This window comes from Triturus cristatus, chromosome 9 (genome assembly GCF_964204655.1).
Source record: "Triturus cristatus chromosome 9, aTriCri1.1, whole genome shotgun sequence".
Taxonomy (NCBI): domain Eukaryota; kingdom Metazoa; phylum Chordata; class Amphibia; order Caudata; family Salamandridae; genus Triturus; species Triturus cristatus.
Window position 1 is genome coordinate 566776110 of NC_140592.1, and position 13381 is coordinate 566789490.

Consider the following 13381-nt stretch of genomic DNA (forward strand, 5'->3'; position numbering starts at 1 on the left):
GATCAAATCTGGATGACAGTGAACTATTAACTGCATCAGTTGTTTATGATTTTGCATTTATTGTATGTGCCAGAAGTCTGGCTGGATAGGTTCTTGATTATTGTTTGTTGATGTATATACATGCACCTCCTTTCCACTGCACAATCACCTGCACTATTCCCAATTTTCACCATGTGTCACCCCACTTTATTTGCACCTGTTTTCTCAAATTTTAGAATGAAAAATACAGTTGATCTTGTGAATTATTCATCTATTGACAATTATCTATCGATTAAATTACATTACTGTATGACATTTCTTGGTGTTGCCATATTTCCCCTTTCATTTACCATGTATTGGTTGTCTACATGTTGTGAACTATTTCCACTGTGACTATCCTTTTGTTTACCAATATCTACCCGAGTCCAGTGGTCTATCGGGTTACCCCATTGTCATATAACCCCTTTCCTCCAAGTGTCGTCCGGCCGTCCAGAGCAAAAATCATTGGAGTTGTGCTGCGAGGAAGTAGGCTTCGAAGAACGGGGCGCCCAAACCACCCTGGTCCCTTGGCAACTGTAGCGTCGCCAGAGCTACCCTTCAGGACCCTTTCCCCCAAACCAGAGAAGTTAGCAGGGAGTTCAGCTCGCGGAAGAAGGCCTGTGGGGGAATAACCGGTATGTTTGCGAAGTGGTAAAGAAGGCGGGGCACTACCACCATCTTCGATAAGGCCACCCTTCCTATTGGGGCCAAGGGCAGAGTGCACCAGAAGTTAATTTGGGTCCTAATGCCCCTCAATGTTCTACAGTGGTTGCCCTCGAAAAGGTCCTTCGGGGAGTGCTATAGTCTGATTCCCAGGTACCTTGGGGCGTCTCTGTTCCACGCTAGTTTATCCGATCCAACGCATATTTCTTGTCGGGGGATGCCTGGGTGGAGAGGGTATATAGTAGATTTTGTCCAATTGACTTTCAGCCCAGCTGCCTTCCCGAAGTCGTTCAGTGTGGCCCAGAGGGGAGCCAGGTCCATGGTGATATCCCGTATGTATATTAATAGGTTGTCTGCATATAGGGACACGCTGTGGGTGCGATCCGCTAATGGGAAGCTCCAGTGTTCACCTCCCTCTCAGAGCTTAATTGCTAGTGTTTTTATTGCAAAGGCAAAAAGGAGGGAGGATAACGGACAACCGTGGCGCGTCCCACGGGTCACCCGAAAGGGAGCCAAGCTGTGTCAGCCAAAGAGGACCCGGGACGTGAGCCCCGTGTACAACAGTCTGGTGTATGCCATGAGTTCAGGACCAACCCCCTCCCGCCAAAGCACTGCAAACAAATACTGCCAAGCCAGTGTGTCAAAAGCTTTTTCCAAGTCCAAAAAAAGGCACGTGGCATTTAAGAATCGGCCCGCACCCCGTCATGGACGTGGAAGAGTCTGCGGATGTTCTGGGAGGTATTTTTTCTGGGTACGGACCCGCATTGGTCCGGTAGTATTAGGTTGGGGAGCATCCCAGTGTACCTGTCCGCTAGAATCTTGTCTAAGATTTTGCAATCTGATGATAGTAATGTGATTGGTCGGTATGAAGATCGTAATAGGAGATATCGGTCCGGTTTAGAAAAAGGTCCCTAGTATGGATTTGTGCATGGACTTGGGCAGTTCCCCGGTTTCTAATGCTGTGATGATGTCTGTTTTGAGTCTCGCTGCTAACTGGGAGGAAAATGTGCTGTAATATTCTAACGGCAGGCCATTGTGGCTGGTTGCTTTATTTTTGGCTAGGTAATGGATCACGTTTTTAATGTCAGTCAATGTGATCTGTTCATCTAGAGAAGTCTTATCTGAGGCAGCTAATCGTGTCATGGTGATGGGGTTTAGGATCTTGTCTATGTATTCCGATTTGTCTGGTGTCAGTACTTTGTATAGTTCCGCGTAGTATTCATGAAAGGCCTTAAGAATCTCTGTTTGTGTGTAAGTAATGATACCCACAGAGTTTGTTATGCTAGTGTTTGGCTGTGAATCCGAATTTGCCGGATTAGACAGGCCAACAAAGTCCCTGCTCCAACCCCATCTCTATTTGTTCTGGTGGCGTAAGCTCTGGAGGTATATCTGCATAAGTCTGCGCATGCTTCCACGTATTTAGTCTTTGCCTCTGTTATCTGTGTTAAGGGTATTGCGCCAGTGTCCGCATCTCTTGACAGTTTTGCTAAATGTGACTCCGTCAACTGTATGGTCTGTTCCAGTGTCTTGTGCACCTCGGAGATTTGCCAGATATAGGCTCCTCTCATGACGACCTTGAAGGCGGCTCACTCTAATGTTCTGGATGATGTAGTGTGTGCATTTTCGGTGAAGTAGTTTTGGAGGCTTTCACTCTGTTCATGTCTGAAAACCGGGTCTTCGAGGCAGTCCCATGGCAGTAGCCACGTGGGGATCGGTGGTAGCGATGGGCGCCATCGAAGCGTTATGACGTGTGTGTCATGGTCCGAGACTATTCTGCCTAAATATTCTAAATCTTGAATCATGGGAAGGAGTGCAGGTGTACACAGGAATTGGTCTAGTCGCACTCGTAGATTATGTGGGATGGAGTGGAAGGAATAGAGTTTGATTGTCGGGTGCGTTTGATGCCAGGCGTCCATTAGTGACCACTGGTTCGTCCATGCGCAGAAGTGGGCTGTTTGCGTGGGGACAGGGGCAGTCGGGATGGGGGGGACAGGGGAAGTCAGGATGTAGGGTGGGACCCTCCAGGGAGAGGTTTAGTGTGCAATTGTAATCTCCTCCCAGAATCCATGGTGAGGCTTTAAATTGGGCCAAGACCTTAGATAAGGTCTCCCAGAACGCGGTTAGTTCCGTACTGGTAGATACTGCAGATGAGCACTTGTTGGCTGTCTAACAGGCCTTCCAGCAGTCCATACCTTCCCTCTGTGTCTGCTATTCTACAGGTCTCTCGGAAGAGGGTCCCTGGCCTGAGCCATATTAGTGTCCCTCGTGCAAATGCTGAATATGTAGTGACACAAAAAAGTGGCCCGCCAGAGTCTCTGGAGTTTGTCGAGGTCACCCCTGATGAGATGCGTTTACTGTAGTTATATGATCTGCGCTTGTTGGCGCTTAATATATGCGTGGATAGCATAGCATTTCCATGCAGGGTGTATTCCACGGGCATTTAGACTGAGAAATGTAATATCTGTTGTGGGTATCATGAGGGTGTGTGGGTCCCCTGGGGGAGGGTGGAAGCTGACAGATCATGACTAAGAGACCCCTCGTTAGGAATGTCTGCACCAAGTACATGGCCTGTGTACGTCGCTGTTTGTAGTAGCCCTGTGTTCAAAGATAGGTATAGGGTTAGGACAGAGTGCGGGGTAGAACTATAACCGTAATGGGGTAAATACCCATACCTATCATCAGGATATGTGTAATTTCTGAGTGTAGATAGTTGTGAGTCAAACTGTATATGCTCATGGCAACCGTTACAGTGAGAGAGTCTGGTGCCCTAAGGGCACTTTTGAAAGTCTTCTTTCAATCTGAGTGAGAGATGTTCTCAGCAGCCTGTCTGATGCAGAGAAGATTGGGCTGCCCTGTTTGTTTTCTTTGTGCATCTTGGAGAGCATGTAGAATGTGGCAAGTACTGAGTTCTCTGTTACAATACACTGAATGTGTTGACTGATGTAATTCAGGAATTTTTTATAATCCTATAAAGTTTACTTTTGGTTTATGGGGTTGGGTTAGTCCCGTCATGCAAAAACAAGGTGTCTTGCTTCCTAGCAGATTTACATTGTATATACACTAAAGATTCAATACTCAGGGCAAGACAGTGCTTTACAGATAGAAATGTTATGTTATGCTTTCACATTCCGATTATGAGTTTCCATACAGTCTGCCAGGGAATAACAATTATTGTTTTGCCTCTATTCTCAACACCTCACTGATAATCCCATAGGGTAACCAGAAAGGGTGATGTGTATTTTTGTGCTGTGGCATGTTGGGAAAACTTGAACGTTCAAGCATCTAATCCCACTGAAGCGAATAAATCAGTGACTTGCATACATACTGTTCCTGTGCTCCTCTTCTTCGTTGGGGAACAGATCTGCAAGACTGTCTTTCCTTGGCTGGGAATCATCTTTTTCCTGTTTTGAGAGAAAATGTGACCATGTAACATAATGGTTACGCTAGCTCAGAACAAATAAGTAGTGTTCAAATTGAGATCTAAAGGACACCAGGTTTGGCTAGCCAAGTGCCTTATACTTTTCATGCAGGTTACTCATGTACAAAATCATTAGGTTTGTGTGACATTATTGACCCCCCCAAACTATCGACCTAGTCACATATCAGGACCTTGAGATTAACTCCTAAAGTATCAATAACGTAAATGTTGATTTTCTATCACTTTTTTCTACCACAACAAGATCTGGGAGTCTATATAATGTTCACAATATATGTGAAGGTTGCTTTTTTGACCATGAAAATGTGGTAAAAAACAAATCTTTTTGGTATTCAGAGGTATGAAAACTAGGTAAGTAATTCTCTTGTTCCTTATTTCAAAATCCCTTTCATTCTGAGATAGGTTTTGCAATTTACTATAGCAAACAAATGGCAAAATGGCATAAAAAGCTACCTATATTTTTTAAAACACCCCACGAGCATCTCCATGATCTGGAGTTTCATGCTTAAAATATAGTATCACACTTACGATGTTTACAGTTCTTATTTTCTCCTTTGTTCTTAACAGATTCCACAAAACTCAATCTTTGCTATCCTGTTACCTTATGATGGGGGCCTAAAATTGTTGACATCAGGTTAAGTAATTATGGACTATATATTTCCTGGCCAATGAACAAAGACTAATGTATTCTACAGCTTTGCTTCACTAGACTCAGATTGCAAAGTTACCAACAAGACTGGGTCCTGAGATCAAACCACATGAAATTGCTCACTGTTCCTCGTTTCTGTAAGGCCAGAACAGGGGGCAGAGCATCTGCAGTCAGAACTGCAAAGCTCTGGAATGCCATGCCTCTCCATCTCTTTAACCGTACTTAGCTCTTCTTCCTGTGCCTTCTGAGTGAATCTGCTACCTTAGTGCCGGGACACCTCCGTTGGAGGTAGCCTTGTGCTCTATAAATGTCAAGATAAAATAAACGTAGCTGTCACCTCACAAATGCACCTAGAATTAAGGCAACTACTGTAGAAAATGCAGTACCATGGTAGATTCTAGAAAGGATAATAACAAGGTAACCTTATTCCAAGTAGAACCTGGGTATTATCACAATAAAATGAAAACAATTTATTTCTGGAATACTGGTCACTTGGCAGGCCACACATCATTATACCAGGTCTTCCATAGCTGCTTCTATCCAGGGGGACCACACCTTCTATCTCAGATGACTTTTAGTCTTGGCAGCCCCTTGATGCCCTCTGTGGGCTAGATCCACTAATTGGCGTGTTAACTCTGCTGGTAGAAATACACAGTGCCCTCGTAGCACAAGGTCATCGGGGCGGGGAGCACAGCTCATGCCTGACCCTCCAGAGTTGAATCAGCTGTTCTATGTCAGGGCCTCCCGACTGGTTGGCGTCCTGCAGGAACGTGTTTGACCCCCTTCTGTAGCATAGTAGCGACTTTCACCAGTACTACATCTCTGTGGTTCCTTGGCAGATTCCCTGAAGTCTCAGTGCCTTTGGGCATACTCCTCTGCTTACGATCCGTTTGTACTCCTCTGATCTTCTGCCTCTTGCTTCGCCCAGCTGTTTTCTGGAGATGGGTGTCGGGAGAGGAAGTCAGCTACGTTCCGGGAACCTTGTTGATATACAACCTCGAGGTGATATTGCTGGAGCTGTATCTCCCACTGTTCTATGATGGGCGGAGGATTGGGTGTGGGGCCCTTGATGAGTGGGACCAGCAGCTTGTGGTTGGCGACCACTCACAAAGAAGCCAATAGAAGCTTAGGTGAAAATGTCACAGGGCCACTAGATGGCAAGGGCTTCATTTTCTATTTGGACGTATCTGGCTTCCGTCGGAGTGAGGGCTCTGCTTGCAAAGGCGAACTGAGCCCACCTCCTTGGACCTACTTCCGCCATCAAAAATCCGATTGGCCGCACTCTGCTAGTCCTACCAGCGTGTTACCCCAAAGAATTGTGGTCCATGAAGTAGCGTCGGCGGGTACGCCTATGCCAAAAGTTTAAAATGAAAATGAGTGTCGCGTTAGCCATCCCTGGACACGTGTTTCGAGGTAGTTGCCTCTCGTCAGCTGGGAGTAGGTATGTGTGTAGGGTTGCTGCGTAGGCTGCCAAAAAATATTCTCAGGTAAAGTACCACTCAAGGCGCGCAGGTGCGTAGCTGACGAGCCCATGGCTACGCACCTGCGCGCCTTGAGTGGTACTTTACCTGAGAATACTTTTTATGGCAGCCTACGCAGCAACCCCACACACATACCTACTCCCTGCTGACGAGAGGCAACTACCTCGAAACACGTGTCCAGGGATGGCTAACGCGACACTCATTTTCATTTTAAACTTTTGGCATAGGCGTACCCGCCGACGCTACTTCATGGACCACAATGCTTTGGGGTAACACGCTGGTAGGACGAGCAGAGTGCGGCCAATCGGACTTTTGTTTATATTCAGGCTCCCTTGAGCCGGTGGGGCTGACGAGCCCATGGCTACGCACCTGCGCGCCTTGAGTGGTACTTTATCTGAGAATACTTTTTATGGCAGCCTACGCAGCAACCCCACACACATACATACTCCCTGCTGACGAGAGGCAACTACCTCGAAACACGTGTCCAGGGATGGCTAACGCGACACTCACTTTCACTTTAAACTTTGGCATAGGCGTACTCGCCGACGCTACTTCATGGACCACAATGCTTTGGGGTAACACGCTGGTAGGACGAGCAGAGTGCGGCCAATCGTACTTTTGTTTATATTCAGGCTCCCTTGAGCCGGTGGGGCTGACGAGCCCATGGCTACGCACCTGCGCGTCTTGAGTGGTACTTTACCTGAGAATACTTTTTATGGCAGCCTACGCAGCAACCCCACACACATACCTACTCCCTGCTGACGAGAGGCAACTACCTCGAAACACGTGTCCAGGGATGGCTAACGCGACACTCACTTTCACTTTAAACTTTGGCATAGGCGTACTCTCCGACGCTACTTCATGGACCACAATGCTTTGGGGTAACACGCTGGTAGGACGAGCAGAGTGCGGCCAATCGGACTTATGTTTATATTCAGGCTCCCTTGAGCCGGTGGGGCTGACGAGCCCATGGCTACGCACCTGCGCGCCTTGAGTGGTACTTTACCTGAGAATACTTTTTATGGCAGCCTACGCAGCAACCCCACACACATACCTACTCCCTGCTGACGAGAGGCAACTACCTGGAAACACGTGTCCAGGGATGGCTAACGCGACACTCACTTTCACTTTAAACTTTGGCATAGGCGTACTCGCCGACGCTACTTCATGGACCACAATGCTTTGGGGTAACACGCTGGTAGGACGAGCAGAGTGCGGCCAATCGAACTTTTGTTTATATTCAGGCTCCCTTGAGCCGGTGGGGCTGACGAGCCTATGGCTACGCACCTGCGCGCCTTGAGTGGTACTTTACCTGAGAATACTTTTTATGGCAGTCTACGCAGCAACCCCACACACATACCTACTCCCTGCTGACGAGAGGCAACTACCTCGAAACACGTGTCCAGGGATGGCTAACGCGACACTCACTTTCACTTTAAACTTTGGCATAGGCGTACTCGCCGACGCTACTTCATGGACCACAATGCTTTGAGGTAACACGCTGGTAGGACGAGCAGAGTGCGGCCAATCGGACTTTTACTTCCGCCATCAGCACTGCCCCTAGTCCCACCAGGCTGATGTAAACGATAAGTTCCATTCTGTGCTTGAGGTCAAAGTAGGCCATCGTTGACTTGCTGAGGAGTGCGCACTTGATACGTTGAAACAAGTAATCTTGTTTAGGGCCCTTGGCTAACCAGGTGTCTGCCTTCGCTAGGGTTCAGAGAGGGTCTGCGATGGTCGACAAGTTGGGGATGGACCGAATGCAGCACGTGGCCATCCCAAGGAAGTTGCGACTTCGTAGCACTGCAAGGTGCGGGGGCCTTCTGAATTGCCTGTGACTTCCAAGGATCAACCTGAATGCCGTCCTTGATAAAGGCATAACCAAAGAATTTGATGCTTGTCTCAAAGGAGCATTTTTCACTATTGACTGGCTGTGATCGCACTGTCGCTTCAGGGTGGATCTGAGTTGGTGGTGATGCTCGTCTGCTGTGGTGGAATATATCAGAATGTCATAGCTGACATTTATTACTCCTTAGAGGCCGAAGAGAACCTCCTGAATGGCACTTTGGAACACCTCAGCTACGGATGAGGTCCCAAATTTTAGGCGCTTGTACCTCTGCAAGCCTAGGTGTGTGGAGAAGGTGGTGATATACCTGCTGCTTTCGTGGAGATGCAGTTAGTGGTATCCAGCGTTAAGATTGAGCTTTGAAAACTAGCGGGCCCCGCTGAGGTCAGCGATGATATGGTCCATTGTGGGTGTAATGTGTCTCACCCATCTAGTGACCTTGTTGTTTAGGCGCATATCTATATGCAGCCGAATCTTGCCTGGCTGCTTGGATTTTTCTGCGAGGACCATTGGGGACACCCACGGGGTTTGCCCAGAAACTTTCTTGATGGCACCCAGCTTCCCTAGCTTGTCCAACTCCTGCTCGACTAGTGGCCATCAGTAGATGGGATTCTCTGGTGTCTCAGCGCCACTGGCTTGATTATTTTGTCATTGTGTAGTTTATTAGGAAAGCTGAGAGGCATCCAAGCGTTGGACCGCACCAATATGGTCATCGTCCCTTTAAACAATAGGGGTGTGAATCCTCCAAAGGGATAGATCTTGGTTGTTGATGGGGAGGGGATTTGTTTAGGGCGAAGACTTCGGTATTGGTTGTAGCACATTACTTTGATGGATGCTCCAGTATCACTGAGGGTCCTGATGGTCATGCCCACAACATCAACTTTGTACATGGGTTGGGGCCTTGTGTGTGTCTTGAGGTGCTCCGAAAAGGAGATGAGGAAGACCTATCTTCTGAGGGCAATTCGTCTTGAGGGGTGCTCAGCCACATGCACTGTAGGGTTGCGCTCTGGTCTCCAGCGTCAGAAAGTGAGAGTAGTGAATGGCTTTTTTACAGCCATCCTCTGTTTAGCTCCTCTGGATTCTGCGGAAAACCTTGGGAAAGTGGTTGAGCTTGCCACAGTTGGAGCATGTTTTTCCTTGGGTTAGGCAATGCTCCAGGGCATGTTCACCTCTTCCGCAGTTTCTGCACCAAGGATTGGGCCCAGGTGCCATGAGTTTGGGCAGGTGCTCTTTATCCCGGAGGACACCACATCCATGACTTCTGTCTTGACGGGGGTGTGCTTCTGCAGTCCTTCTGAGCCAGCACCATGTCCAGTACGGCAGCTCATGCTGCTGATAGGTTGTGGGACTGCGTCAGGACGAGGATGTCGTCAAGGCTGTTGTTGGGCTGTCTCAGGATCAGGCCTCAGCGGGTCTTAGATCGGCACCCTTGGAGGATCTGTGCTCAGATTTCTTTTGGCTGGTCATCAGCTGTGCAGGTGCTAGCCAACTCTCAGAGATGAACAAAGAAGTTGTCGATCAACTCCGCTCTGCGATGGTGTGCTTGGCGCAGTTTGAAGTGCTCAAAGTCTGGGTTCAACTGGCGGTTGAAGTGGCCCTCATGGCAGCATCATAGTGATCTGCGTCCGTGCCAGAGAGGAGTTCAGTTTGTAAATCTCTTCCCCTGAGCATTGAAGCAGGAGGGAACGCTTGACAGTGCTGTGGGTTTCGCGGTCCTGTTGAAGTAATTGTTCAGCTGGCCCACCCATGTTGTCCATCTGTGGGCTGCGGTAGCAGAATCGACCAGCTTGCTGAAGCACCACAACTGGGTAGTACTGTTGAGGTGCAATGGCACATGCAACATTGGCATCATCTGCCATGGCGTATAGAGCTCTTGCACTGCCCACGTGAGGCAAGCGTTGTTGTTGTACCTCAGGGCCTTGGTGCAATGTGGATGGGCCGCATCCAGGGTTTCCACAGGCAAGATGAAGTCTGAAGGGAGGCGGGACGGTGAAGGGCGTGATGGCCCCCGACAATCGAACCAGGTGGGCTAGGTCACTTTTTCACTGGTCCAGGTGGCAGTCAATGAAGCACTGGTGCAGCACTTGTATTATTTGGGACATCGGCTGCCAGCAGGGGCATGGGGACAAGAGATGCTTGTTGCAGGGTCAGTGAGGAGGCCGGGGGTACTATGGCAGGGCACTTGGGCACCAGAACTAAAACCTCCAGTGGGGTTACTGGGACAGGAGAGAGCCGATGTGAGGCCTGTAGCCACGGCCTGATGCTTGCCAGGGGCAAGGCAAGGGAGAGTGAATACGTTGACACAGCTGCGTGACCTGGGACCACTGCGTGGGTGAGACATTAGGGCGGAGCTGCCAATAACAATTAGCAAGGCCCTGGTCAGGCAGAGGTGACATCTGACGCAAGGGGCTTCCTTCGTTGCCAATATTGTGGAGCGCTGTGCCCTGGACAATATAGCAGTACTTAGCTGGAACACCAGACAGTCGCAAAACCAAATCCTAAGTGCGGGCAAAGACCGTGGGCGGTTTTACTCCCTTTTATTCATATCCTCATCCGTGCCCGGCCATGAGGGTTATGGTGCAACACATCTGGGTTTAAGGGGTCGGTGTAGTGGCGGGTGGCTCAGTATAGCTATGGAATATTAGGAGTGAATTACGGGGAGCGGAGCATGGCCTCAAGAAAGATGACCGGCCCTTAGATTGCTCCACTTGTGGTATTTCTTCATACTTTTATTTTACTATACTTAGGGAGTCTATAACTCAAAGAACCTGTCTGCCCGGCATCTGCTTCATACTGCAACACCAGCCGTCCCCCTCAAGAAGCAAGGAACAATTGGATGACTTCTCCCAAGCAATGGCAGACTGTCCGCAGTTAACAATGCAGAGTTTGGATCACTACGCCGATTCCCGAGAGACAGATATTTACACACTATTTTTGATGTTGGTAGGTGACAGTGCTGCTGCTGCCAAAATGAAACAGTAAACTGCTTCATGACCAACGACCATGCCAATACCTTCTCTGACCATTAAACGCAGGGGCTCAAGAATGAGAAAATGCCTCGCTCTGATACCCAGCTGCTAAAAAATGCCCTGGATAAGGTCAGCCACAATACAAAGAACAAGCATTTGCAGTGCAATAGGTCTCGCATTTGTGAGAGTTTAAACTATTGGCATTGTAAATGACAATGCCTTTTATTCATAGGTTTTCAAAACAAACACATATATAAAAGGCATTGTCATTTCTAATGCCAATAGCTCAAATTTGCACAAATGCAAGACCACTTTCATAATGGCCGGGCCCAGTGCTTTAAATGGGCCGGTACTCACCGGTACTTAGTACCAGCACTTCTTAAATTTATCACTCTCTACTGCTGAAGAGAGTATCGGTACTCATGAAAAGGTAGGCTCATTGGCTGAGATTGCTAATGAGCAGGAGTGGAACGTGTCTGGCAGCCAAGGTGCCGCTTCTGTAGCCCTGATCTGAGCCCCAGCTGAGCTATTCAGCCGGGGTCATCTGAATAATGTCTGTGTGCTCACCATCACACTGTGCTTGACAGAGCAGGGACCATAAGATTAATTTTACCTGCTAGTGTGTGTGTGTGTGTGATTTTGAAAGTGCAGCACTTCAGGTAGTGATAAGTCAGTGCAGGGTAATACTTTAAACATAGAAATGTTATCAATGGCCAGGGCGGCGGATTCTCACACTTCCGGTCCTACATGGACACGCTGTTGCGGAGGAGCCATGTCCGGTTGGTGACCATTACCTCCTCGTCAGCCCTCCCCGTCCCAGTCCTAACTATATGAGCATAGCTCCTCCCACCAGAAACTCCCAAGCCACTCAAAACCCATCCCTTCCCTCCAGGCCACACCGACAACCTGAGGCATATAGCCATGTGACTCGCCTGCCCATAACCTGTTTATTTTTTCTGCTGAACTGTTTTCGGGCTTGTCTCCTCATGGGGGGCCTACAGCCTCCCGTAAGTAAGTGGTTGGCGGTCGGCTTGACCGGCTGTCGTTATGCCCTGTGTGCCTGCCTGGGTGCTTGTCTAAGTCCCTGCTGTAGCGGGACTCTGGTGTTGGAGGCTGGGTTGCCTATGGCGTAGTTTCGGTCCTGCTGAGGCTTCCCCTCTTCCGGATGGTTCCCTGCTCTAGCAGGAACAACCGGGGAGGGAGGGGAAGTGTGTGGGCGTGGCAGTGCCTTTATCTGCGCGCTGAAGGCGTTGCGGTAGGGCTACTCTTCGGAGGTCTTCTGCGGGTGGGGCTCGGTTCTCGTTTACGAGTCCGAGTTGCCTCACTGTTTGGATTACCTTACTGTTCTAACGGAGGTCCCACGGGGGCGCTGTGTGGTTTTAGGAGCTGCAGCGGTTTCCTGGTTCTGGCCTATGTTTTGGTATAAGTAGGGGCTCGGGGACCGGGTGGGGCCTCTTCAGTGGGCCCGGTTCCCCTTATTAGTGTGCTTGAAACTGGTACTATGCGTTGCAGCCTGTTTGAGGACCGCGAGGGATTTCCTGGTTGTTCCCGGCAGTCTCTGCCTCGTTGCCTGTGCTGTGCTGGGTTCAGCGCCTGGTGATTTCATTCTATCCTAGGTGTGCTGGGGTAGAGGGCGTTTCTGGGGGGCCTTACCTGAAGTGTTCTCTCTCGTGGGCGGCTTCTGAGGGCATGGTCAGCTTGCTTTCTTTACGGCAGGGGCCTGCGTAGATCAGTTGTTTTATATTTTGCTCCATCGTCTCTGATTGGCCATTTTGGAGCTGGCCTCCGGTCCAGTTGGGGATTGGCTATGGGTGGTAGTGTTTCACTGATTAGGCCTTGGTTGATTGGTCTGGGTATTTATGGACAGGTGGTTTCTCTAATTTACTGTGTCCATCATGGAACGTAGAGGTTCTGTTGAGAGTGTGCTCGAAGGTGATTAGGAGGTGGTGGTTGCTAGGCCTTCCGCTGCTCCTTCCCTGGCAGAGGTGCAGAAGATGTTTGAGGCCGCAGTGGGTGCGGTTTTTCGGGCTTGTGGTCCCCCGGGGCCAAAAAAGCAAAATTTGGATGCCTCGGCGGAGGTCGATCCGGACGTTGATTCTGATGAAGAGGTGAAGGGTCGTTTTGTCCAGGAAGCAGACCTTCGCTGTGTTCTGCAACATGTTCAGGACAACTTAGGGTTCCCTAGTCCCTTGGAGGGTGGAGAGTCTGTAGGCTTTTTCGCCAATTACCTAAAGAAGGAGCCTGAGAGCCACCCCATTCATAAGTCTGTGAGGAATGTGCTGGAGGGGGAGTGGAAGGATGTTGACAAACATGCCTTTC

The 13381-nt window shown here is 49.2% G+C and overlaps 1 protein-coding gene across 5 annotated transcripts in view; it reads right to left on the reverse strand.

The window, feature by feature from the left end:
- KLC3 (kinesin light chain 3) overlaps positions 1–13381 on the reverse strand; it is a 1068754-nt gene that overhangs the window by 544828 nt on the left and 510545 nt on the right. For all 5 annotated transcript variants that reach the window (XM_085625583.1, XM_085625579.1, XM_085625581.1 and 2 more), the window contains one exon: positions 4007–4082. In XM_085625583.1, coding sequence (XP_085481709.1) covers positions 4007–4082 — 76 coding nt within the window. The remainder of the gene's footprint in view (positions 1–4006; positions 4083–13381) is intronic.